Source organism: Phoxinus phoxinus (assembly GCF_949152265.1).
Source record: "Phoxinus phoxinus genome assembly, chromosome: 5".
NCBI lineage: Eukaryota > Metazoa > Chordata > Actinopteri > Cypriniformes > Leuciscidae > Phoxinus > Phoxinus phoxinus.
Genome location: NC_136880.1, coordinates 24,072,977 through 24,095,602, shown reverse-complemented (window position 1 = coordinate 24,095,602; position 22,626 = coordinate 24,072,977). Strand labels below are relative to the sequence as shown.

Below are 22,626 nucleotides of genomic sequence, written 5' to 3'. Positions count from 1 at the left end.
AAAAACGTAATGTAACCGCCTGCTAGAGACATTACTGCTAAGATGACAATCAAATCTTGAGAAAGAATGATGGAGTGAGAGAAACCAGACCCATGTCAAAGGTGAGGGAGATTTCATCTTTGTTTACCTTCCGTCTGAAACACATCTCTCATTTATTTATCTACCAAATCCCTTCTTAAATTATTAACTCTCTCTCTCTCCTTATCCCTTTGTGTTTAACTCTACACATAACATTTTCGATGTTTGAATACCAGGCAGCTCGTTGATGTCCCACCTGACAGATTAGCCGAACTCAGCATGGCCAATGGTTTAAACTTACAGAGAGATCTCCAATACATAAAAAAAAGTGTTTTATTGTGAGCAAATGAGCCAACAAGAGGCAGTGACTCCTGAGGATTTCATTGAAATAAATGCACTCCCATGGGAGGAGGGCTGGAATTGAAACCAAGCCTAGAATCACACCATGTTAATTAGGTAGATATAAATATTAATGAAAGCACCCCCTCTTCTGATAAAAGCCTCAACTACTTCACAAAGACTATGGCATATTATAATTAAATTCTCATAACTCATTATTACAACTATAAACATCTTTGTTTGAGAGGCTTATTATTAGATGCCCTATAGCTGACATCAGTTTTTATAGTCCCTATGATTTATGGATATTTGTGAATTAGTCTACATAGCCTAAGCTTACTCATAAAGTTCGAAAATGACTAAGATTTACAACCTTCCTCTTACACCATGTTGTTGAGGACATTTTTGGTGTCTAATGTAATGATTCTAATCTTTTTTGACAGTTTAATGCTAAATGTATTACAGCAGAGCCAGTGTTAGGGCTTATTCACACTGAATCAGAACAGAAGTGGAAGGCGTCATAGTTGGGTAACGTTCATAGACTGTAGGTAACGTTACATGAGATAACGCATTAAATATATATTTTATGTTTAAAAATAGAGAGAGATTGGTAACGGCAGCCAACAAGATTTCAACACAGCCGCTGAATTAGAAGCCCTGCTACATATGTTAGAAACACCCTCACAGCAGCGATAGTTTTTTTTTTTTTTTAATGCAAATGTAATATTATACTAAGTATAGTGTTTATTAACATAAAAGAAAATGAAAATATATATTAAAAAAAACGTTGCTGGATTTACGATAACGATCCCGTTAAAACGCGTCATCACAGACTAAAATACAATTTTGTCAGTTGGAGTTTGAACAGTCTTGGCTCGTTTTATTTGTATTCAGTCAATGTAAGTCTTTGGGGAAACCGTCGGATCAGTTAGAAAAGATATAGCAACCCGATAGAGCAACTCGAGTCAGTAACGTTACAGGTCTGAGGCGAGTTAGTTTGGTGTCTGTGTGGCACTGTTTAACAGCTTTACCGAAAGAAGAAGGAGAAATTTTAAAAAGTAGACCAGTATGTGATTTGTCAAGCCAACATAATAACAATTTTCAAAACATGAATAGTTAGTAACATTCTTTTAACGAAACCACAGTTGTGAGTGCAACCAGGTGCAACGATGATTTCGATGAAGACGTCTCAGAAACAGTGTTCTAGCGACACCTCGTGGCCAGAGTGGCGCTCTGCAGCTGTTACACGCTGCCTGTGTCTGCGGTGAACCGGTTAACTCCGCGGTGGACTCGCTGACCCCGCTGCCACGGGCTCTGCTGCTGTGACTGCGCAGCTGGCGCCAGGTGCTCAAGGAAACCGTTTGAAGACATTCAAAAATGCGTTCCTTTCATTTGTAATTATAATTTGCGTCGAAAGATGCTGATTGTGTATTTCCCTCCTTTAATCACGCCCCTGTCGCTTTAAAGCTCCAGACAAAACGACCCATATGATTTTCGACCTCCAATCACCATCACTGCCTGGTTGAGAGTGCGAGCCCTTCTGCGTGCGGACATGGAGAAAAAGGACAGATTTCCAAACAGAAAAGCACAGTGGGGATATGAATGACAGCTGTTTTCATGAAAACGAAGCACTGAAATGCTAAGGAGGGGAGACGGTACTCCTTCGAGGCAGGGATCACTGAATCGCCATGGTTGTAAGACCCCTTTTCGGTTTATTACCTGCATTTCTCTGAGGTTTATCAGGCCTGTACAATCTGACATGCATCAGTCACATCTGAATGACGATGTGCTTGTCATACAGATGTGCTGATATCATGCAGTTCCCACATCTGGGGAGAGCCTCGACAAACTTATTGCGACTTTTTGATTTTAGATGCCGATGTAAAAAAATATGTTTTTCAAACATGTTCTAATTTTAATGCACAATAAAGTAGCCGGTCCAGGTTATGATTTTGAACAATACTGCAACCTAAATGAGCAATGTTGACTGTTTGCAATAATGTTGGTAACGTTATATCAAGTAGTAGCCTACTGTTTGAACGTCAGATCTTCAAAGAAAAAATATTATATAATATAAAATCAGCTATACATTATAAGGAAAAATATCAAACTTGACATCATAAAATAAATAAAAATTATGTTTTTAGATCTTTAAAAATAATCTTTATGTAATATTTCATATTCCACTACTTTGTGGATAATTGGATGAATATATGGCAGCTGGAAAGCCTATCATTAGATACTCTAAACATAACATATTGTCATATAATTTATGTATATATATATATATATATATATATATATATATATATACATACATCCTTGTGAAGGACCACCTTTATTAAATATAAAATCAGCTTTACATTTTGAGATAAAATATCAAACCTTACATGTTCTTTCATATCTTTAAAAATCATCTTAATATATTATAATAATATTCATCTTAAAAAAAAGAGTATTAATATAATAATCTTCACTGCTTACCTGGATTATTGATTAGCCCATATATATATATATATATATATATATATATATATATATATATATATATATATATATATATATATATATATATATCATGTGTTTAATATAGTTTTACATTATTAGAGGAATTAATTATAAAAAAATATAATATGCTTAACAGCTGCCTGTTGTTTGATTGCAATGTAAATCAATATTTAAAATGTAAAATTGATGTGTGTCTCAATTAAATCTGATGCTCTCTGTGTTGTAGCTCATAGTGGAGAAAACTGCTGAGCACCCATCTGCAGAGTTCTCCCTCGTTGAGGATGAGGCCCTTCACTGCACCTTCTTGATGGACAGGCTGAACAAGCAACGTCTGTTCCAACCAGATCTATGTGACGTGGACATCGTCCTCCTGCACCACCAGACTTCTTTCCAGTTCCAGGCCCACAAGGGTGTCCTAGCAGCCTACAGCCCCTTCTTCCACTCACTCTTTGCGTCGAGTAAGGAGCTGCGGCATGTGGAGCTCTCTCTGGAGGCCCTCCAGCCTCAAGGCCTGCAGCAAATCCTCAACTTCATCTACACCTCCAAGCTGCTGGTCTCCAGCTGCAATGCCCAGGACGTGCTCAAAGCTGCCACGGTGCTCCAGATGAGCAACATTGCCACTTCTTGCAGTGAACTCATTACTAGAGGCTCGCTGGAAGAAATCAGTCCCGGTGTGGACCAAGCCAAACAGGAAGTAAGGGCTCAGAGCTGGAGCAACAGCACCTCGGTAAACTCCAACTTTCACATGGAGATCAAGCAAGAGAAGGACGCCCCCTGTGCCAGAATCTATGGAGGGAAGAGTGAAGAGAACTCCTATACTGTTCAAGTTGGCGATGGGCGCCAAGTGCAAGTAGGCGCTTGTAAAGAAGAAGGGAAGGAAACAAGAAACCTGAAGGACTCGGAAGAAATTGGTTCATTTAACGGAGAGCAAATAATTGTAGAGTTGAATTTGAACAATCAGACCCTTAATGTGTCCAAAGGTTTAGAGGGCAACGCAGCAGCTCACTCACCCTCAGCACAACAGCTTCCTGGAAAAGGAAGGAGGAGCGATGACACTGTTGAGGAATCAAGAGATAATGTGGCCTTGGAGGAAGAGGAAGGTGAACAAAGTGAAGATGATGATGATGATGTGAGACTTGAAGGCACCAGTGAAGAGGACGGTGACCATGCATTACCTGTATTCATATCTGAAAGACCACTACGACAAACCCGGACCTCTGCTGATGCTTTAGCGATGGTCTCCAAGAGAAGCCGCGTGAGGCAAGAGACGGCTCAGGTTGGGAGCGGGGAGGAGCGTCTGGACCAGGATAGCTTGAAGTTTCAGAGCTTCACCTGTGTGAGGTGCCCCAAGACGTTCAACAACCGCTGGTACCTGGAGAAACACATGAACGTGACACATAACCGCATGCATATCTGTGACAAGTGTGGAAAACGCTTCCTTCTGGAAAGTGAGCTACTGCTGCATCAGCAGACCGACTGTGAGAACAGCATACAGGTGGGCTCTTTTGTCTGGGTCTATTCAGTTTGTACATACAGTGACATAAAAAAATTTAAACAAATTTTTTTGATGGGGGTATAAAGTAAAAACAAATGTCAGGGTGTTAAACCTTTCCTGATATCATGTCTAATTAAAATAATGAAATTCTTGAAAAGAAGAAGTAGTTTGGCTTTTTATCATCATTTCTTAGAAAAAAAACTGCTTATTACAATTTGAAAAACGTTTGTCCGCCAAATCAGCCATGTGGTGCATCCCAAAAAAAGTGATGTGATGTGACTCTCCTAAAACTTACCTATATATTTAAACATTTTTGAAAATAATGATTAAGGTCTTATACTAGTCCTGAAAAAGGTATAAATCTGTATGAAACCAACATGAATACAGAGAGTACGTATTTATGAACTTGTCATTGTGGTCATTGGATGTCAATCATTGGATGGTTGTGGTTTGCTATTGCTGTGATCTCATTTGAGTGACGGGATGTCCCGCCCTCATTTACAAGGACACATGAATTAAAAACGTGCACTGATAATTTATTATAAACACTGCAATATTCCATAAAAACGAGAATTGTCCATTATGATTTCATGGTGACTTGAATGCAATGGACATGATTTTATTGGTTTTTACTGGTGTTTGTCTCATTTTTGTAGTGTCTAACTTGTGGAAAAGCTTTCAGGAAGCTCTGGTCACTTCATGAGCACAATAAGATTGTTCATGGCTATGCTGAGAAGAAGTACACTTGTGAGATCTGTGAGAAGAAATTCTACACAATGGCTCATGTGCGCAAACACATGGTCGGTGAGTGGTGTTAGTGCCATTTTCACTTTCAAATCTTTACTCGCAGTCTCTCTCATACTCTAAACAGTAAGCTTTGACTGTCTGACTAATTTCTTACTTGTTCTACATGTCTTTAGCCCACACAAAAGAGATGCCCTTTACATGTGAGACATGTGGCAAGTCCTTTAAAAGAAGCATGTCTCTGAAGGTCCACTCTCTCCAACATTCAGGGGAGAAGCCTTTCCAGTGTGAGGTATGAAAACAAGAAGCAATAAAGTAGGACAAGCTGTGACTATTTTCATTATTGTCATTCTTTCACCATTAGATTAGCAAATTTCCTTTCTGGTTTTAGCATTTTACTTAATAATTTTGCCTATCAGCACAGTCACTATTTGATATTGGAATGAAAGGGATATTACAATTCAGGGGGTTGTACCCTGTGGTCTGTGTGGGACCTAACGCCTCAGTGTAGAGATACTGACAAAGAGCACCGTGTCCTTCAGATGAGACGTAAACACAGAGGTCCTGACTCTCTGTGGTCATTAAAAATCCCATGGCACTTCTCGTAAAGAGTAGGGGTGTAGCTAACCCCGGTGTCCTGGCCACATTCCACCCATTAGCCCTTACCAATCATGGCCTCCTAATAATCCCCATCCATTGAATTGGCTCTATCACTCTCTCCTCTCTCCACTATAGCTGGTGTGTGGTGAGCGCACTGGCGCCGGTGTACTGTGGCTGCCGTCGCATCCTCCAAGTGGACGCTGCACACTGGTGGTGGTTGAGGAGAGACCCCGTCATCATTGTAAAGCGCTTTGGGTGTACAGTAGTACATATGAAAGCGCTATTTAAATGCCTCATTCTATTCTATTCTATTACAATGAATATTAGAACACAAGTTAATATGACGTATGAAACAAACAAACAAAACATGAAACCCCAGGCTTTTTGCTACATCAAAAGTACTTCTAAAGTCTTTGGCTAAAGTGGCCGATGTAAGTAAACAATAGGACATGGTAAAAAATAAAGTTTTTCACATTAATTGAAATCTTCATTTGAACATTTCCAACATAAAATCTTCAAATCACAAGATTAATTTTTACTCTATTATTTGAAAATGTATCAGACCAAGTGCATATTTTTAATCAGTATGTTCATAATTTGTATAATTAGAAGCTACCCTGTATTATGGTTTCCTGCAGCGGTGAAGTGCATTCAGCAACATAAATCATGTTTTACAGGGGTTATATATAGTTAACAGTAATAATTGGCAAAAAAAGTAATGAGTCAGTTATTTTAATAAATAGGTCAGAAAAGAGTTACTGATTTGAATCTGTCTGAAACACTGTTCTGTATTATTTACAGCATTAACAGAAAGAAATTCAAATAAAATATAAACTGTTTTGAATCAGATAATCTATATTGATACCTAGTAAACAATAATAGAAAGTTATTTTATGGTTTCTGCACAGTGATAATAAACTATAACCAGGTGAACATGTTTTTGCATCATAACATTGCGTATTTTTGCACATCTGAATTGACCAATCGGCATCCAGGACCAGAACGGTCTGTTTTATAATATAAATGATTAGCCTAATGTTTGGCCATGTTTTAAATGAGTCCACTCCTTTTCCTTTAGGTCTGCAGTGAGCGTTTTCAGTATAAGTACCAGCTGCGCTCTCACATGAGCATCCACATCGGACACAAGCAGTTCATGTGTCAGTGGTGTGGGAAGGACTTCAGTATGAAACAGTATTTTGATGAACACATGAAGACGCACACAGGTGAGACGCTCTTACACATGTACAGCACTTTGAAATCTTTTATACAGTCAGTCTAAGAGGCCTGCTGTTTCTTTTTAGGGGAGAAACCGTATATATGTGAGATCTGTGGGAAGAGCTTCACGAGTCGACCCAATATGAAGCGGCACCGGCGGACACACACGGGAGAGAAGCCTTACCCCTGTGATGCGTGTGGCCAGCGTTTCCGCTTCTCCAACATGCTGAAAGCTCACCGAGACAAGTGTTCCCAGGCCGGGAACCCTCCACTGCTGGACTCCTCCGCTGTAACCAGTCAAACGGAAGCCGCCGCAAACCAAGAACTGCCGGTCGGGATGGAAGCGCTGAGAGATATCAGCCCACATCTGCATGGCGTAGTCTCTTTTCCATCATCTGTTCTCCACTCAGTGGACGGGGCTCCGTCACATTCTCAGCTGCGTTCCCTTACACCACTCTTCTCCGTTGGAAGGACAGACTCCAGGAATCTGTAACTACTGCTCTGTATTAGCATTTTGTTTCTTTGTGATGCAGAAGTACTTTTTATGTAGCAAAGAGCCTGGGATTTCATGTTCGCCTTTGTTTGTTTGCATATGTCTTTTCTCTGATGTTCTAATACTCATTTTATTATCCCTTCCATTCCCTTCTCAAATGTTGAGTTCTCTGTGCAATGAAAAAACCCTAGTTAGGCAAAAACTATTAAGTCAAATACTAAAACTGCAGGGCTCGACATTAACGCTTGTCCAGGACAAGTGGATTTTATGAAGGGACAAGTTGCTTATAAATTTGTGATACTCATTTTGAACAAGTATGGATAGTGTGCGGGAGTTCTTTTTTTTTTTTTTACCTACTCATGGTCTTTTTGTCCCACGCACCTATCACCTGCAGGTGTGCGAGGGTGTTTGCTAATTGATTGAAGGGACAAGTAAAAGATCATTTTACTTGCGGACCGGACAAGTAGCCTGATTAGAACGTCAATAACAAAACAAAAAAATAACTAGGGAATCACTAAAACAAGAGAATGATCCCTTTAAAGGTGCAGATATTTTTATGCGGACGTATGCAGATTTAAATATCTGCATACTGCATACAAAGCTGATTGAAAACTGATGATAATATTGCTTCAGAATAAATTATATTTACAACACACACACAAAAAATCCGGACAAGAAACTTTTTTTCACGGACAAGTAAATGACAGATTATTTGTCTGTCAAGGACAAGCACATGACAAGGCTTAATGTCGAGCCCTAAAACTATTACCCAGATGTATAATACTAAATGTAATACATATAGGCTTTTATGTACAGTATATTTACAGAATACTAAATAGACAAAAACATATTCGGTTTATATAGCTTTCAGTTTACATTTAATTAGTCTTAAGATGATTTAGTTACGTCAGAGTTTGTCCATAAGTACTATTTGTATTTGGGGTGATGATCTGCTATATTTACATAGAGGTATATGGAGGATTCATGAGTAAATAATGCAGGTCATGTCGCTGGTGGAAATGTGCAGTCAGTAGATTCTGGCACTTTATTTTACTAGCTTGTTTGAGTGAAGGGTTTCATAAGGATTTGTCTTTACATTTTGTGATATTTTTATCATTTCTGTTCATTGTTTTCAGAAGCATTAATAATAACTAATTTGTATGTTGTTAGCTTGTTAAGCTGATCAATTTATGAGTCAGTGAATTTATGGCTCATTTTTGTTCTTACAAAACCTCAAAAAACCTTGAGGTTTTGTGTTTTTGGTTGAATGTGTTTAGGTTGAACTCGAGCTGGTATTGTAGGTCATAAAAACCACAGCGCTCCTTTAACCGGTGAATTATTAGAGATTGTATTATATTATTAATGGAAAAAAAAACAGTTATTATCCTCTATTTAATATACATACACTTCTCACAGTCTCGTGTAGACTCTAATGTCTTCTGAATTAAAAAAATATATTTTTTATTGTTTTTAACTGGTCATTTTTGCACTTTTAGGCAGGAATCTTATAGTCTCAGATCTTTAAATGTTTTTACACAGCAGTAATTTTGGTATTTTCCATGAATTGGCTATTACAATGTCTGCAGTGTTTTAATTTCTGTTGATGTAATTATGAATATTTTGGTCTATGTTCCAAAACCAGAGAGGTGTTCAGTCTCTTCATTCCAGAGTGTTTGTGTTTGCATCAGATGTCTATTAGTCATGAAGGAAAAGCTTGGGGATCCACCATGAACGTAGCAGTATCAAAAAAAAGAAGAAAAAAGGATGGCACACATAATATAAAATAATAACACGTAATCCTTTTTTAATTTTCATTTGGCTTTGGACATTTACTACAGACACAACTGTGTTTTGTTGTTAGTGTTTTCCTTTAGTTTGGTCATTGTCTACAGGATATTAGGTTATTGTTCAGTCATTACCATTTATTTCTCTCTCTTTTAAATATAAGAACATTGCACTTGGTCATAATTGCAAAATGTTAAGTTGTCTAAAATAACATAATAGAATGATAGAAATGAATGTAAATGGACATTTAAATAAGGTCAAATTATTCAACATTTAATTACCCATTATGACTAACAAAGAATTATTTAAAAAAAAAATAGATGGTCTTGTGTTTGTCTCCATCCTTTTCTTAAAACAGTAGAATCTCTTTTTAGACTATTTGCATCATACTAAGATCTTCTGTACACTGACCCAGTGAAATTCATAACTCCAACTTGGATATAAAACATTGATCTATTACAGACACAGTATATATAGGCTACCTTAAGATCAACCACAAACAAACTGTATTAACATTAAGCAAGCTAGGTCTGTGCTGTTCATTATGATTCAGTGGTATGTACTGTATGTATTGCTCGTTTATGAAAATGTGGGCGGCATTATTTTGTCTATAGATGACAACTGTAGATCACAACTTTGTGAGTCTCAAGGTGTTCAAACGCACCCCAAGCACTGTGGCTCCGGCAGCATAACGGATCTCCCTCAGGATCCCATTCCAGCAGTTCTCCTCCTCGTCAAACCTGTCAGGAAAATCACAGGTTCAAACCTCATGTCTCAACTTTAGTTTCAAATATGACCAAGCTTCCTCAGCTCAATAGATCTCATTAAACCAGATTCTTTAACCTAAATACTCACTTCCATATGTCGTTCATTTCAGTGGGCTCCATTTTTTCGGTGGTCTCTTTGGGCATCATAGCAAAACCCCCCACAGCATACAAGCAGCCGCCCAGTTCGGTCAGGTTAAGAGAGCTCCTCTCCTGAGGGAACTCCACAAACTCCGACCAGCTAAGCAGGAGACACACAAGTGAGCAACTTACTCGAGTTATAATGTCTCGTGAGCTTGCAATGTACACATAATATGGTAAAGGAGCGGCACGTACGAGTTGCTGGCGATGTCGTAGGCTTCCACACTGCTAGTCAGGCCGTTATCAGTAACTCCAGTAACCACATAGATTTTGTTTTTGTGAACAGCGGCGCCGAACAGCGAGCGGGCAGTTTTCATGGGTGCCAGATCCTTCCATTCAAACTTAGTGGGGTCATAGACACAGACTCTCCTCAAGCATTTCCTGAATGATCACATTTCAAGTCATGCGGTTATGAAAACCACCGAGGACAACCTGGCATTACTAGGCTATGTGTTTGTAAATTAGGATAAGATCAGGTTTGTCACTCACTTGCTCTCAGTTTTTCCACCTATCACATAGACCAGCCCTTTGTGTGAAACGATTCCATGTCCATAAACTGCATACGGAAGAGGGTCCGACTCTCCCCATTTGAATGACCTGTGTGATAATGAAATTATTAAAGAAAACAAATCAGCATTCAACCATATCAAACAACATAATTTTGACCAGGGGCTCAACCTGATCTACCAGAGTGATATGTGAGGGAAAAACCTGTGTTCTCTTTACTTTTCCATTTCATACCATTGGGCTTATGGTGAGCTATAAAATGAGGATAAACATGAAGAAAGACATGGTTGTGCTGTATACACATAAACAGAATATATTTTCTTTTTTGAAGTGGTAAGAGCAGCCTAATGGCTGTATTGAAGTAATTTCTGAAATCTAAAAAATGCTGCATCCATAGGCAGCATCAGAGGGAAGAAAGCAACTACATCTTAATCATATGATCATGTTACATTCACTCTACTGAGATGCCTTACATTTTTGAAGGTTGCATAGATGTAAACTTTGCTATTACCAAAGATATCTCTATTTTGTCATATACCATTAGACTGTTGCTGTCTCAGACTGTCCTCAAACGATCAGTTTCGGGATACTTATCGGTCAGCGAGGCAACAAGTAATTTGCATGTTGCGATATCTCCTGATACTACTCACTGTCTGTCGTAGACCATCACAGAATCTAGTGCACGTGCTCCCTCCTTCAGCTCTTTTCCTCCCACCAGATAGATGGAGTTCTCAGCCTCCGCCAGACCGAACAGACAGCGAGGGTTTGGTAGTGAGGGCATCCCCAGCCATTCAGAGCTCATGGGATCAAACTGTGGGGTAAACAAGTGCTCACATTGAACGATAATAATCCAAAGGCGCTGTTCCTTTCTCATACTAATATAATTGATTGATTCCTTCAACACAATCCCTTCAGAGGTTTCATTGGAAAAACATGAGGGAATGTGTCATGCAGGCATTGTTAAAAACATGACACACGAGGTTCAAAGCTTTAACAGCTGTTCTGAAGCAAAATAGACCCTGAGGGTCATTCTCACAAATGTATTTTTGGAACGTGATGCTTTGAGTCATTGATTTGTAATGCAAACACATTAAGCAACATTCGCAAAACATGCCTGTGAGTTACCTGAAGAAAGTACGAACTGAACGGCTGTTCTTTGTTCTCCTCATTGTACATCAGACCTCCAGCGACGAAGATCTGGTTTTCCTTCGTGACAAGACTGCAGTGGTTCTTAGGGATCTGGGTGGATGAAGACGCCATATAGCACTCGTTTGCACCAATGTCATACGCCACCGTTCCTGCATCGCTAATCATCAATATAAGGTCAGTTTGGAACATTCCAAAACGTGGGTTGTCATTTAGGATCCCCGGCAGCAAACCCTCCTCATCCTCATCTTCAGAATCCGCCGCCGCGCCTTCCTTCCTGTGCGATGACCTTTTGACCCTATGTAGCAGTCCTTTCTGTGCATCCTTGATAAGCTGGAGCTCCTTCTTGAGCTCCTGATCCTTAACGATCAATTTGTGCCCCTCGACTTTCTCTTTAAAGTAACTCGTCGGCATGAGACGGAAACGTACGCAGTGTAGAAGTTCTGGCAGGTCTTTCAGTCTCTCACTCGTGTCATACTCCACCCAGTCCATGAGAGATTCAAACACTGCCTCTTCTCGTTCAACATTCAGGGAGTCACATGTGATGATAGCCGCCAACTCACTGGGACCCAGCTGATGGAAGTCTTGGTCCCGAATGATGACGGGATACCGGTCGCAGATGAAGTCCCGTGCCTCCATGGCCAAACGTGGACAGTCCAGCAACAGTCCCAGTCTAAAGATGGCCAGACAGTTACTGAGAACAAGCTTCTGCTGCAGATACGACACACACACGCTGAAGATTGACGGAATCTGGTACATGTTGGCCGCCATAAAAATGTCTTGGACGTTCTGCTCAGTCAGGTTGATATCCGAGGTGTACATGTACCTCAGGATCATTCCCATGATCCCAGGTTCGATGTCTTTTAGAACAATCTCCCTCTTTTTGCTCTCTTCTAGGTCTGACAGGAACATGGCTTTGAAGTAAGGGCTGCTAGCGGCTAGCACTAGCCGATGGCAAGGGAACTCTTTGTCACTGATCTTCAGAACACAGTCCACAAACTTGTTAGCATCTAGGAGATCACAGAGCCCATCTTGTAGGAGCGCTTGCTGGTACATCCGCGGCTCTGTCACTGGGTCCACTGACATGGAGGCCATCTTGTTATGGTTTGATGTGATATTTCAGTAGGAGGGAGGGGTGTCCTAGTCCTCTCTCACTGCAGAACTGAACTGACTGTATTAACACCGTTACTCTAAAAGAGTAATGGCGGAGGATGTGCCTCTTTGGTGTGGCCTCCTTCCTCAGCTGTCACAAGTTATCAGCTACTGTCTGTCCATCTATATATAGAAATGTGCAAATGAACCACACTTAGGGCCTGAAATTCAACCTGTCCCTCCCTTCCCCCCGCCAAACAGATAATGCCAACAGCTGACATGCTGCTCACTGGGACTACTGAGTTGTAGATCTTATGCAAAAGGACAGGGAGATGTGAAAATGTAATGTTATTGTGAAATGTGGCCAATTTGAAATGAAGAGTTACAGAGAGAAACAAAAGATGGAAATCAGACCAGATTTGAAAGGAGACAAACAGAAGTTTGCCTGCCTGTTGCTTTGAGAGATAACGTCCACCTGGTGGAGCCCTCTAGTGGAGTTCCCCACGAACGACCGTGGGCTCCTGCATCCTACAGCATCAATTCAGAGAAACTAGCACTGCCAATTTTTTAATTAGCTACATTTAGAATTGGTTTTATTATTTTTACAGAACAGTAGAGAAGTGACAGGAAATAACATGGAGAGAGAGGGAGGGAGGGAGGGGAGGGGGGGGAGGGGGGAGATCAGGACATGTCCCAGGCTAAACTTGAACCTGGGTCCTTATGAGCACAATAGCACTTTCTTTATCTGTCATAGTTCCAACAGAAGAGGAAATAGCGGAGAGAACAGGAATGGTAAGTGAGAAGAGCTAGGTTCAAACTTCACGTACAGGAGTGCCATGGCTTAATATGATTAATATGTGAGAACTAGGCCTCAGCTTGTTTTCCATTTCACCCTGAACCTGTATTTGGTTTAATCATCTTCTGGTCATTTTTATATATATTTAATTTGAAGTTATAACACTTTCCGAAGGTATACTCTTAAAAATAAGTGTCAAACGGGTGTTTTCAAAGTGATGAACCACTTTTGGATTCCCATTGAACAGTTCTTAAAATAACCACTTTTTTTCCTAGTGTGGGAAACATTTTAAATAATCTAGAGAACCTTTAGATGCCAATAAAGACCATTTATTTTCAATAGTGTATATGAAGACAAGCGAAAGGTTAATTCTGTGCTAATAACCCATGTAAGGTGACAAAAGGGAGGTCCAAAGGGAGACTGAAAACTAGGATATGTAATTGTGTGCTGATAACAGCAAAGCAGACCTAGACTATTCATCAGTGTATATTTAGACCTATTAATCAACTCAAATCTCCTGTGTGCCACTCAAAGCTCCATGTAGGACAAAGCCTAATAGGGGAATGTGTTCACACCGTATCATCTGCTGGAGTGTGACATGAGTAACATAAAAATGTGATTGCACAAAGTTTAACTTTGAAAAGTGACCAAGCTCTGTGTGGTTGAAATGCCCAGTGGAATCATGTGTAATAACTAACTTATTTTTAGTTAACACATAACTTTAAAATTAAAACAGAAGATATAATAAAGACTAATTTTAAAATATGAATAAAAAACTATAATAATATCTCAATAAGACTAAAATAACATGGCTGTAAACATATTTAAAAATATTAAGAAAGACTGAAACTGAAAAGACAGCACTGAAAACATTGTACATTTTCTTTTTATTGTTCAATATATTATTTATTCATAAAATATTTGGCAAGCCCATCCTTTAAAATGCTATATCCACTTAAAATATAAATAAAAAATGCACTTCTTGGTTTGTCTGTGCAAGATTATGTCGGAAGACAAGTTGCATCTGCCAACAGCAAATGCACTTCAGAACTATTCACAGTTAAGAACATCTTGTGTTTTTAAAACAGACTTGTGCAAAGCAGTGACCATAGTGATGGGACTGCATCGGTCTGGCATGAAAGCTCAGGGGTAGAATTAACAAGAAGGACCTCAAGAGCTGGATCGGATTCAATGACCTCTCTGTCCTTTACTCAGCCTTCTGTTTGCCCGTCTCGAATGTCGGCACTGGTTCCGGATCATCCAGTAGCGCCTGCTTTCGCTCTCTCTCCTTGATCAGCTGCACGCCACAGTAAGTCACTAACAGCACCGAGAGAGTGGAAAAGGGGAAGCCTGAGGGAATCACAAGAGTCTTATTATTCTCCATTCCTCAAGAGTTTTTGTGCTGATACAACTTTGTTTCAACATTTTTACATAGATAGATAAATCATAAATAAGTGATTTAAGATAAATAAGAAATGTTTAACACATTCTACACAAGATTCTAGCTACTTTTGTTTTATTTTTCATTACATAATGAGCTAAAACTAAAAAAATTACCTTTAAGAAGCAGTCTTTTAGCAACCAACTGAGCAAAATCCAGACTGTTTAGCGCCAGGATGTTGTACAGGATAATCTGCCAGAAGTTAACAGCGTTGAACAAGCCCCTGATTCGACGTGACATCGCCTCAGACATAAGATTCCGCTGGAAAAATATTAATATTACATTCTGGCTGAACTCAGAGTAAGCAAATGCTGTTATTTACATATCAGTGAAATGCAAGAGAATCATTTGGTAGTGTAATGATTGAAAACCCAAATGCTCAAATCCATAAGGCTGAATTACACTGTATTGGTTCAGTGGGTGTCTTTGGGATCTTACCTCAATGGTGGATAACGGTGGCAGAGAAAAGAGCTTAGCCACCCACAGTTCAAAGTTTAGGCCAAAGCAGTTAAAGAAAGACCAGATGTAAACCAGCTCACAGGGTCCGAGCCACAGAGTTGTGACAGCAAAGGTGCAGATGGTTGCAAAAAGCTCCTTGAAGATAGCATCATGGTTTTCTCCGATATAGTCATAGACATATCTTTAACAAAGAACGGGAGATAAATGTTGAGAAGAATGTTTTCCCTGAGTATATGATTGATATAGCAATATATATTAAAATGATACATGTGATGATGCACATGGGATTGATTATTTGCTCACTTGCATAGCCAGTCATTGATTCCTCTGTCAAAGTGTCTGAAAAGTCAACGTCAGGAGAAATTGTTAACATGTGATCATCTGGTTACACAGACCCAAAAACATGCTCCATTTCTCTTCTGTTAATGACAATACTTACGTTTCAGAGAAGACATAGAGCATTGTGATGCATTTAGGAGGCTGAGGGGGGTCAAGATGGTCCAGTCTGGATACCGTGTTGATGACACCAAACATGACGGCTGCTTTCACCCAGTCATACACCAGATTAGAGTATGCCAAACCAGCTGAAAAGGAATACAATCAATATTGTAGTGAGTGAACAAATGAATTTCTACTTACAACTAATTAGAAACTACTTGTAACATCCTTTCTAAACATCCACTGTGCTTTCTAACTATTTACTAAAATGAAATAATTGTATCACACTGACCCAGAGACCAGTCAGACAGTTGCTTCAAAAGCTTCAAATCATTAGGGATGGTCAAAATGTAAAGGAAATGGAAGAAGACATCCACCACCAAAATAGCCCCAAGGTGCACCAAAGCATGAATGGTGATGTTCCACATCTCTCTTTCTTTACGAGTCAAGTTAGGGTTGTTAGCCTGAGAATATCAGAGGGATCATTATAATGCATACTTAACCAGACTGACATTATCAACACAATTACATTTATGTATTCTGTTATATAGATTGCGTTTTATAAACACGATTTTATAGACTGGACCTTTAAAATTGTGTTTTTCTTGAGAACAATGTTTAGAAGGTATCGGACTCACCTGCTCATGGAAACGATCAAAGGTCATGACAGGTCCAAAGAAGAAGAAGGGGAGGTAGAAGTTGTACTTGATCAGATCCATGAAACTGTAGTTACCGTCTTTCTTCTCACAGTTCTCTAGAGCAAAGCTCATACAGCGCATAATGGAGAAGCCGCAGCCTCCGTAGAACAAGACGTCTTGCAGATCAAAAGAGCCAGTCGCAAAGCCTTCCTGCATTAAAACATTATAAGAACATCAACTAAATGGTTTTTCACATGCTGATGTAGACGCCTGAATTGCATCAATTTACATCTATGCTGCATTTGGCCAGTGTGTTGGGTTTAACTTATTTTTTTTGGTTAGACTGTGGGGGGAAACATTTTATAAAGCTGCATTCACACAGGGCATCGACGTCAACGCTTGGTGCTGACGCGACCGCCATAGTGTCAACAGCCAATCACATTACTTTTCCGGTGTTGCATGAACGCAATTGGCTAGCGTCTGCGCTAGGGTATTTTCATAGGCGATCTGATTGGCTGATGCCTGCGTTGGCGCTTGAAAAGTTGCCGCAAGCAACGCCAGTGACGTGGCGCAACGAAACCCACATTTCAGTTCAGCAACGCATGACGTCACCCATTCAAAGTAAATGAGAAGCGTTAATGCCGACGCCCCATGTAAATGCACCGTGAGAGGCATTATAAACAATGATACAATAACTATGGACTTTCTCACCTGCCAACTGTTAAAGGGCTCCATCTTAAATGTTGCCAGGCTGGTAAGTCCAGCCACAAAGCAGAGCCACTTCCTCTTGACGAGAGACACACTGTAGAGGATGATGCAGTGAGACAGGACGAGAGAGATGTATGTCCATCCCATAGTAATCAGGACAGCTAGAGATCCATACACCATATAGATCAAAGATCTGTTCTGTGGGTTAGGAAGAAAATTTCTTTTGAAAAAAACACATTCATGTAATCCAGCTGTCACATACAACAATATTGAATGGGGTTTTAAAGGACTTTTAAGTCTCTACTGCTAGAAACTAAGTGTTAGAAATTACAATATAGTTAATATACAATATACTTGAGTTGTAGCAGCACTAATATTAGTTGGTAAATTAGTATGATCAAAGAAAATAAGTACTTTCAGAGTTACCTTGAATGCACCTACACAAGTCTTCTTTGACAGCAGACGAAATACATGTAACATTTCACACAACATTCAGATTAGATCGTTTCACACATGCATTGTCAATATCAAAATGCTTTAGTATATCATTGGTTAACAGTTGACTGTTGGCATATAAAATCATGCAACATTCACAAAACACCCACAAACAATAACACAACAAATAGCCTATTATTAATCTTAAATCCTTGTAAATGACCTGATCATTATGCACAGGATGCAAAACTACATACAGTACCTTTGGAGACAACATCGAGCAGATCTTAGCAAAGATCACATGACCAGAGAGGGCAAACAGGATATGGTTGCGGAAAGTGGTAAACCACATAACCCATTCAAAATCTGACGCATCCTGAAGAGATAGAGGATATCAGTCACAGAAAGCTTAAATATGATTAAATACGAGTAATTTATGTAATAACATAGTGATATGATCCTTGCCATTTTTCGGCCAAAGTAGTGCCATCCTGGTTTCACATTCTCCCTAAATGCCCTCCTGTTCACATGCTCTGGAAATAAAAGAGAAAAGATTCAGAAAAGCAGCCAGGTGCTCTAAATAATAAAACTTGCCATCTGACCACGTCATGTTTCTTTTACATTTTAAATCAAGAAGGAAGTTGAAATTTGTTTCATTGCTATAAAATTACAATATTGATTGTGTATGCATGCAGTCTTTGCACACAGCTAACCATGAATTCCATGTGTTATAGAAATGAATAAAATGAACATTAGATTCACATGATTTAACAGCAAATAGGGTGAGCTCCAGCCTCCAGAGCAAAACCTAATAGCATTACATAAGGTACATTTTGCCAGCCTGCATATTCAGAGGCTATCTGTGATAATCCAGACTCTCATATATATTTTGTGATTATGAGATGGTCCTGTGAAATCTGAAAAATCTTTGTAACATGAATTACAAAGAAAATACAAATTGCATAACAGTTTATATGAGGGGTTGTTGAGGGTTTCAATGTAGGACTGGATTTAGAAATAACTAAATGATTAAGTCTAAAATTATGTTTCTGTTTATGTGCCGATAAGTAGACATAGTCAATCTGTATGTAATATGTAATATGGACAGGACGTGGCTGGTTTGCTCCAGGGCCAGCATGGATGCCAATAAGCGAAACAAACTGCCCACGCGGCACAAACAATAATACTATATCTATATGGTGCTCTAATTGTGCACTATATGAACAAGAGAAAATGCACCTTTACTAGGGCATCCATGATAGACATTAATATAATTCTGTGTCCTTAATGTAGAAAGAAAAAGCAAGAGATAAAAATAAAGTGTACCACTGGAGGCCTCAATGATCCAGCTGCCTGCCCATAAGAGTGCAAGAGAGACGACAGCAGTGTACATGTACAGCTCAATCTTGGGAAGTGCTGCCTTGATCCCCATGGTTAACCTGAAGAGAAGTCTTAACATTAGAATCAAATGAACGTTAACGTTATAAGTTACTCACATGAAAATTATCTTACAGGGTAACGTTAAGTTAACTTAAAAGGTAAATCTTAGTTACACGCTAAGTTACCCCCACAAGTTTAAGGTTGTTTTTATTGTTTCTCATGTTAAATGTTCATGAACCAATGATAAAGTATGGTGTCAATGATTAATTTTTGTGTATTTTTATTATTTGTTCGTATTATATAATAATTGTTTTAGCTCCGCTGACTGTCATACTCACTAACGGCCGTTGCGGGTCAAACGTCACTCACACTCTCTCCTCAGATATTCACCGATCCTTCTCTTCTTTCAGGTATTTTACAACCAGGTCAAATGGACACTATTTCAATAATTTTCGTATATAGAAAAGAATATTTGAGTTTAGTGCGAAAGTTAAGCTCTAAAACGGTAAGAAAATAAAAAACACTTTGGTTATACTGTAAAGCAATGTAAGGCGGCGGGGAAATTTTCACCTAATGATATCATCAGCGAGCAAATATTTGTCCAATCACAGGAGATGTTTGTGACGTATCTATTAATATTAATGAGGCTACAAATTTGCAGTTGGAGTAAAAAAAAGATTTAGCCTACAATTCATAAGATAAATATAATAAAGAGGTAGGAAATCAAAATAGATATATTTTTTTTAACTAATTTGTTTATTTTTATAATTGTGCTGATTATAACTCCATTCAACTGCTAGTGGCGTTGTCAAGAAATGTGACATTCGAGTTTTGACACCCATAATCAAGTTTTACTTGCAGAACTAGTTTTCAAAATCCAATTTATAAAGGAGTGGTGATCTGTAATGCTTCAAAACATTAGTTTAAATGGTACAACAAAAGCATGTAAAGTTGTAGGCCTATCTGCCTTTTAAATGTTAATTTAGCCTAGCAATTTATTTGCTCGTTCCAGCACTTTCGTAGTTCATTCGTTACCGTGAAATAACAACAGAATAATGTTTGGTACTGTGTCTGCTGCAAACTACAATGTAAACTATGTACACTGTAAATAAATAAATAAAAAGTATGATAACATTTATATTTACATTGTTTTTACTTACCAAAATAAGTTAAGCAATTTTCAACTAGGCTATTTTATTAAGTCAGTTAAATGTAATTTAAGTTGAAATTACTTAAACATCCAAGTTGATTGAACTTAAAAATGTAAGGCAGCAACATTGCCAAATGCCACAGTAAAAGTAGCCTACATGTAAAAGCTGATATTTTGCAGGAGAAAAAACATTAGCTACCATAACATACACACACAATGCTCATCAAGAATTAATATAGTTTATGTATTATTTTACGCATTACCCTACCGTACGTTAACTCCAAAACGATATGGGTTAAACTAAAACAAATTAAACAACAAAAACATTGGCACTTAGTTGACACCCAGTCTAATTCTCAGAAGACAAGACAAGTCAGTGACTTAAATGGGAGTGCCTGTTTTCACGGCTCCTCAGAAACAGCACAGTCAGCTGCGCCGCGCCGTACAACCTCTTCCTATTTTAGCCTGAGCAGTTGCTCATGGTACTAGTACAGTGCGGCAGCTGCAGCGCAATGCGATCTCCCACACATCAGGAGAAGATCCTTCAGGAGCATGAGAAACCAAGGACGAGCGCTCTGGCCACTCACTTCCCCGATCTTAACATTTAATTAATTACGAAGGCATGCGTGAACCTGTTCAATTAAAATCAGAGTATGTGTGTCGACTATTAATATAGGCTATACACGCAAATCCAAAGTCCCGTTAGATGTAAATGATGCTGCACAACCCCACCAACCTCCAAACGCCCACACGCCGCCTCACTTATGGTCCGTGGGACTCGGTCTGTTTGCAACAGTACAGTAAATCAAAACGAAGTGCACTTGCTCAGTACTAACCTCGTATCTGCCTTTCACAGCCGTTCAGATGTTTGAAGACAGATGTCAACCCCCACAAAATTGGGGGGGAAAAATAAAAGAAAAGGGGGGTGAGTAGGGGCTTCTCCTAATACATCCGTCCCGGTTTCCCAGTGCCGATGGTGCACTGTGAGAGGCAGCAGTAGCTGGTGTGGATGTTGCGGGAGGGGTGTAGAGAGTGTATTTATAATCCGGAGTGGAACCGCCGAGGGGTGGCACCAACTGTCCATCAAAAAGGCGCACAAATTGAAGAAGCGCTAAATGGTACAGGTGATGCCCGGCTGGAGATATTCCTTTGTTATGTTCTGGACTGGTCCGTGGGATGATACTACTGTCGCAAAGCAGCTCATCCAGTGAACCATCACTCACTTCATGACATAGGCTAACTTTGGTATAGTCTCCAACTGGGCTACAACGCATATACAAATAAATCAATAATCTGTATGTTGATTCTGCGATACACCCTTTGTTATAGGCTATACATTTTCATCAGTGACAGTGACGGGGCTCAAATCAATGAGGTTGAGGGTAAAGTTAGTGATTTTAGTGACCCCAAACGAGGGGCCCCCGTGGATTTGCGCTACGCCACTGTATAGGACTCTATGCTATTGATTCAAAAAAAAACTTTGAAACTTGTATTATAGGCTTAGTAAAGGTAAAAGTCAAAAAGGTTACAATCACGCATTCACCGGAATACTTGTGTTTCTCTAGGCTACATTCAATTTGCTAATTTTTAATCAGGCTGCGCTGATTACAACCCCAAAGTGCCCAAATGCATGCAGAAGAATTTTAGCAATAAATACAGGCTATTTTGTTCATGGTTATGCAGGCCTATATATATATATATATATATATATATATATATATATATATATATATATATATATATATATATATATATATATATATATATATATATATATATTACGTACAGTTGAATCAGTTTATAATATGGTTAACATGCTTGACAATTTCATTTATTTGTGTTAATGGGTGTGGTCTGTGGTGTGGGTGTCAATTATTAAATAAAGAAGACCAGATTGGTTGTTGTTGATTATGTTTTTTTATGGTATTCTATTATTATTATTATTTTTACATAGCTAATATGGAGACAGAGAACACGCAAAATAAAAACTTTGAAAGGGGCAGAAAAAGATAGCGGTATATTAGCCTACAACGTGCAACAATATATTTGAGCGGCAGAGGGAGACATGCGATGGAAATTGCCTGCGCACAGGGAAAGGCAAGCCCTTTACTATTTAAACCTCACAGTCAGAAATATAGGCCTACGGTCTGTTTCTCACTTCATAATACAGGCACAGGCACAATTTGTTTTACTCGATTTGTAGCCCACAGTGTGATGCCCATTTACATTCTAGCCTATATCCAATTCTTTACTGTAAATGACAGATGTTCATTTATTCGCATATTGAAGCTGCTCAATATGAAACAACAAAAATAGGAAGAAATCAAACAATCA

The 22,626-nt window shown here is 39.0% G+C and overlaps 3 protein-coding genes across 6 annotated transcripts; 1 reads left to right on the top strand and 2 right to left on the bottom strand.

Annotated features, from left to right (window-relative positions):
- Positions 1–1,565: 1,565 nt before the first annotated feature.
- On the top strand, positions 1,566–7,412 carry zbtb47a (zinc finger and BTB domain containing 47a; the record flags this gene model as incomplete). 2 transcript variants are annotated; one of them, XM_079612154.1, is made up of 6 exons in its annotated part: positions 1,566–2,051; positions 3,092–4,360; positions 5,017–5,164; positions 5,281–5,396; positions 6,783–6,927; positions 7,006–7,412. In XM_079612154.1, exons 1-6 carry the CDS (start codon positions 2,046–2,048, stop codon positions 7,410–7,412), a joined length of 2,091 nt encoding a protein of 696 aa, XP_079468280.1. In that variant the 5' UTR covers positions 1,566–2,045. The 2 variants fall into 2 exon arrangements, with proteins under 2 accessions (XP_079468280.1, XP_079468281.1); XM_079612155.1 differs by having other exon boundaries at positions 1,909–2,048.
- klhl40a (kelch-like family member 40a) lies at positions 7,231–12,952 on the bottom strand. Its single transcript, XM_079612156.1, has 6 exons — positions 11,735–12,952; positions 11,260–11,420; positions 10,592–10,699; positions 10,298–10,483; positions 10,053–10,202; positions 7,231–9,937 (listed from the first exon to the last, which is right to left on the bottom strand). The coding sequence occupies exons 1-6, from the start codon at positions 12,848–12,850 to the stop codon at positions 9,826–9,828; spliced, it is 1,833 nt and encodes a 610-aa protein (XP_079468282.1). The 5' UTR covers positions 12,851–12,952; the 3' UTR covers positions 7,231–9,825.
- A 1,559-nt stretch (positions 12,953–14,511) lies between these two features.
- Positions 14,512–21,303, bottom strand: hhatla (hedgehog acyltransferase like, a). 3 transcript variants are annotated; one of them, XM_079613050.1, is made up of 13 exons: positions 21,129–21,303; positions 19,089–19,201; positions 18,228–18,295; positions 18,025–18,138; positions 17,754–17,774; positions 17,331–17,525; positions 16,620–16,829; positions 16,274–16,445; positions 15,983–16,127; positions 15,847–15,882; positions 15,523–15,724; positions 15,201–15,345; positions 14,512–14,993 (listed from the first exon to the last, which is right to left on the bottom strand). In XM_079613050.1, exons 2-13 carry the CDS (start codon positions 19,192–19,194, stop codon positions 14,851–14,853), a joined length of 1,557 nt encoding a protein of 518 aa, XP_079469176.1. In that variant the 5' UTR covers positions 19,195–19,201; positions 21,129–21,303; the 3' UTR covers positions 14,512–14,850. The 3 variants fall into 3 exon arrangements, with proteins under 3 accessions (XP_079469176.1, XP_079469177.1, XP_079469178.1); XM_079613051.1 differs by lacking the exon at positions 21,129–21,303 and adding an exon at positions 19,481–19,726; XM_079613052.1 differs by lacking the exon at positions 17,754–17,774.
- Between the last annotated feature and the right edge of the window lie 1,323 nt (positions 21,304–22,626).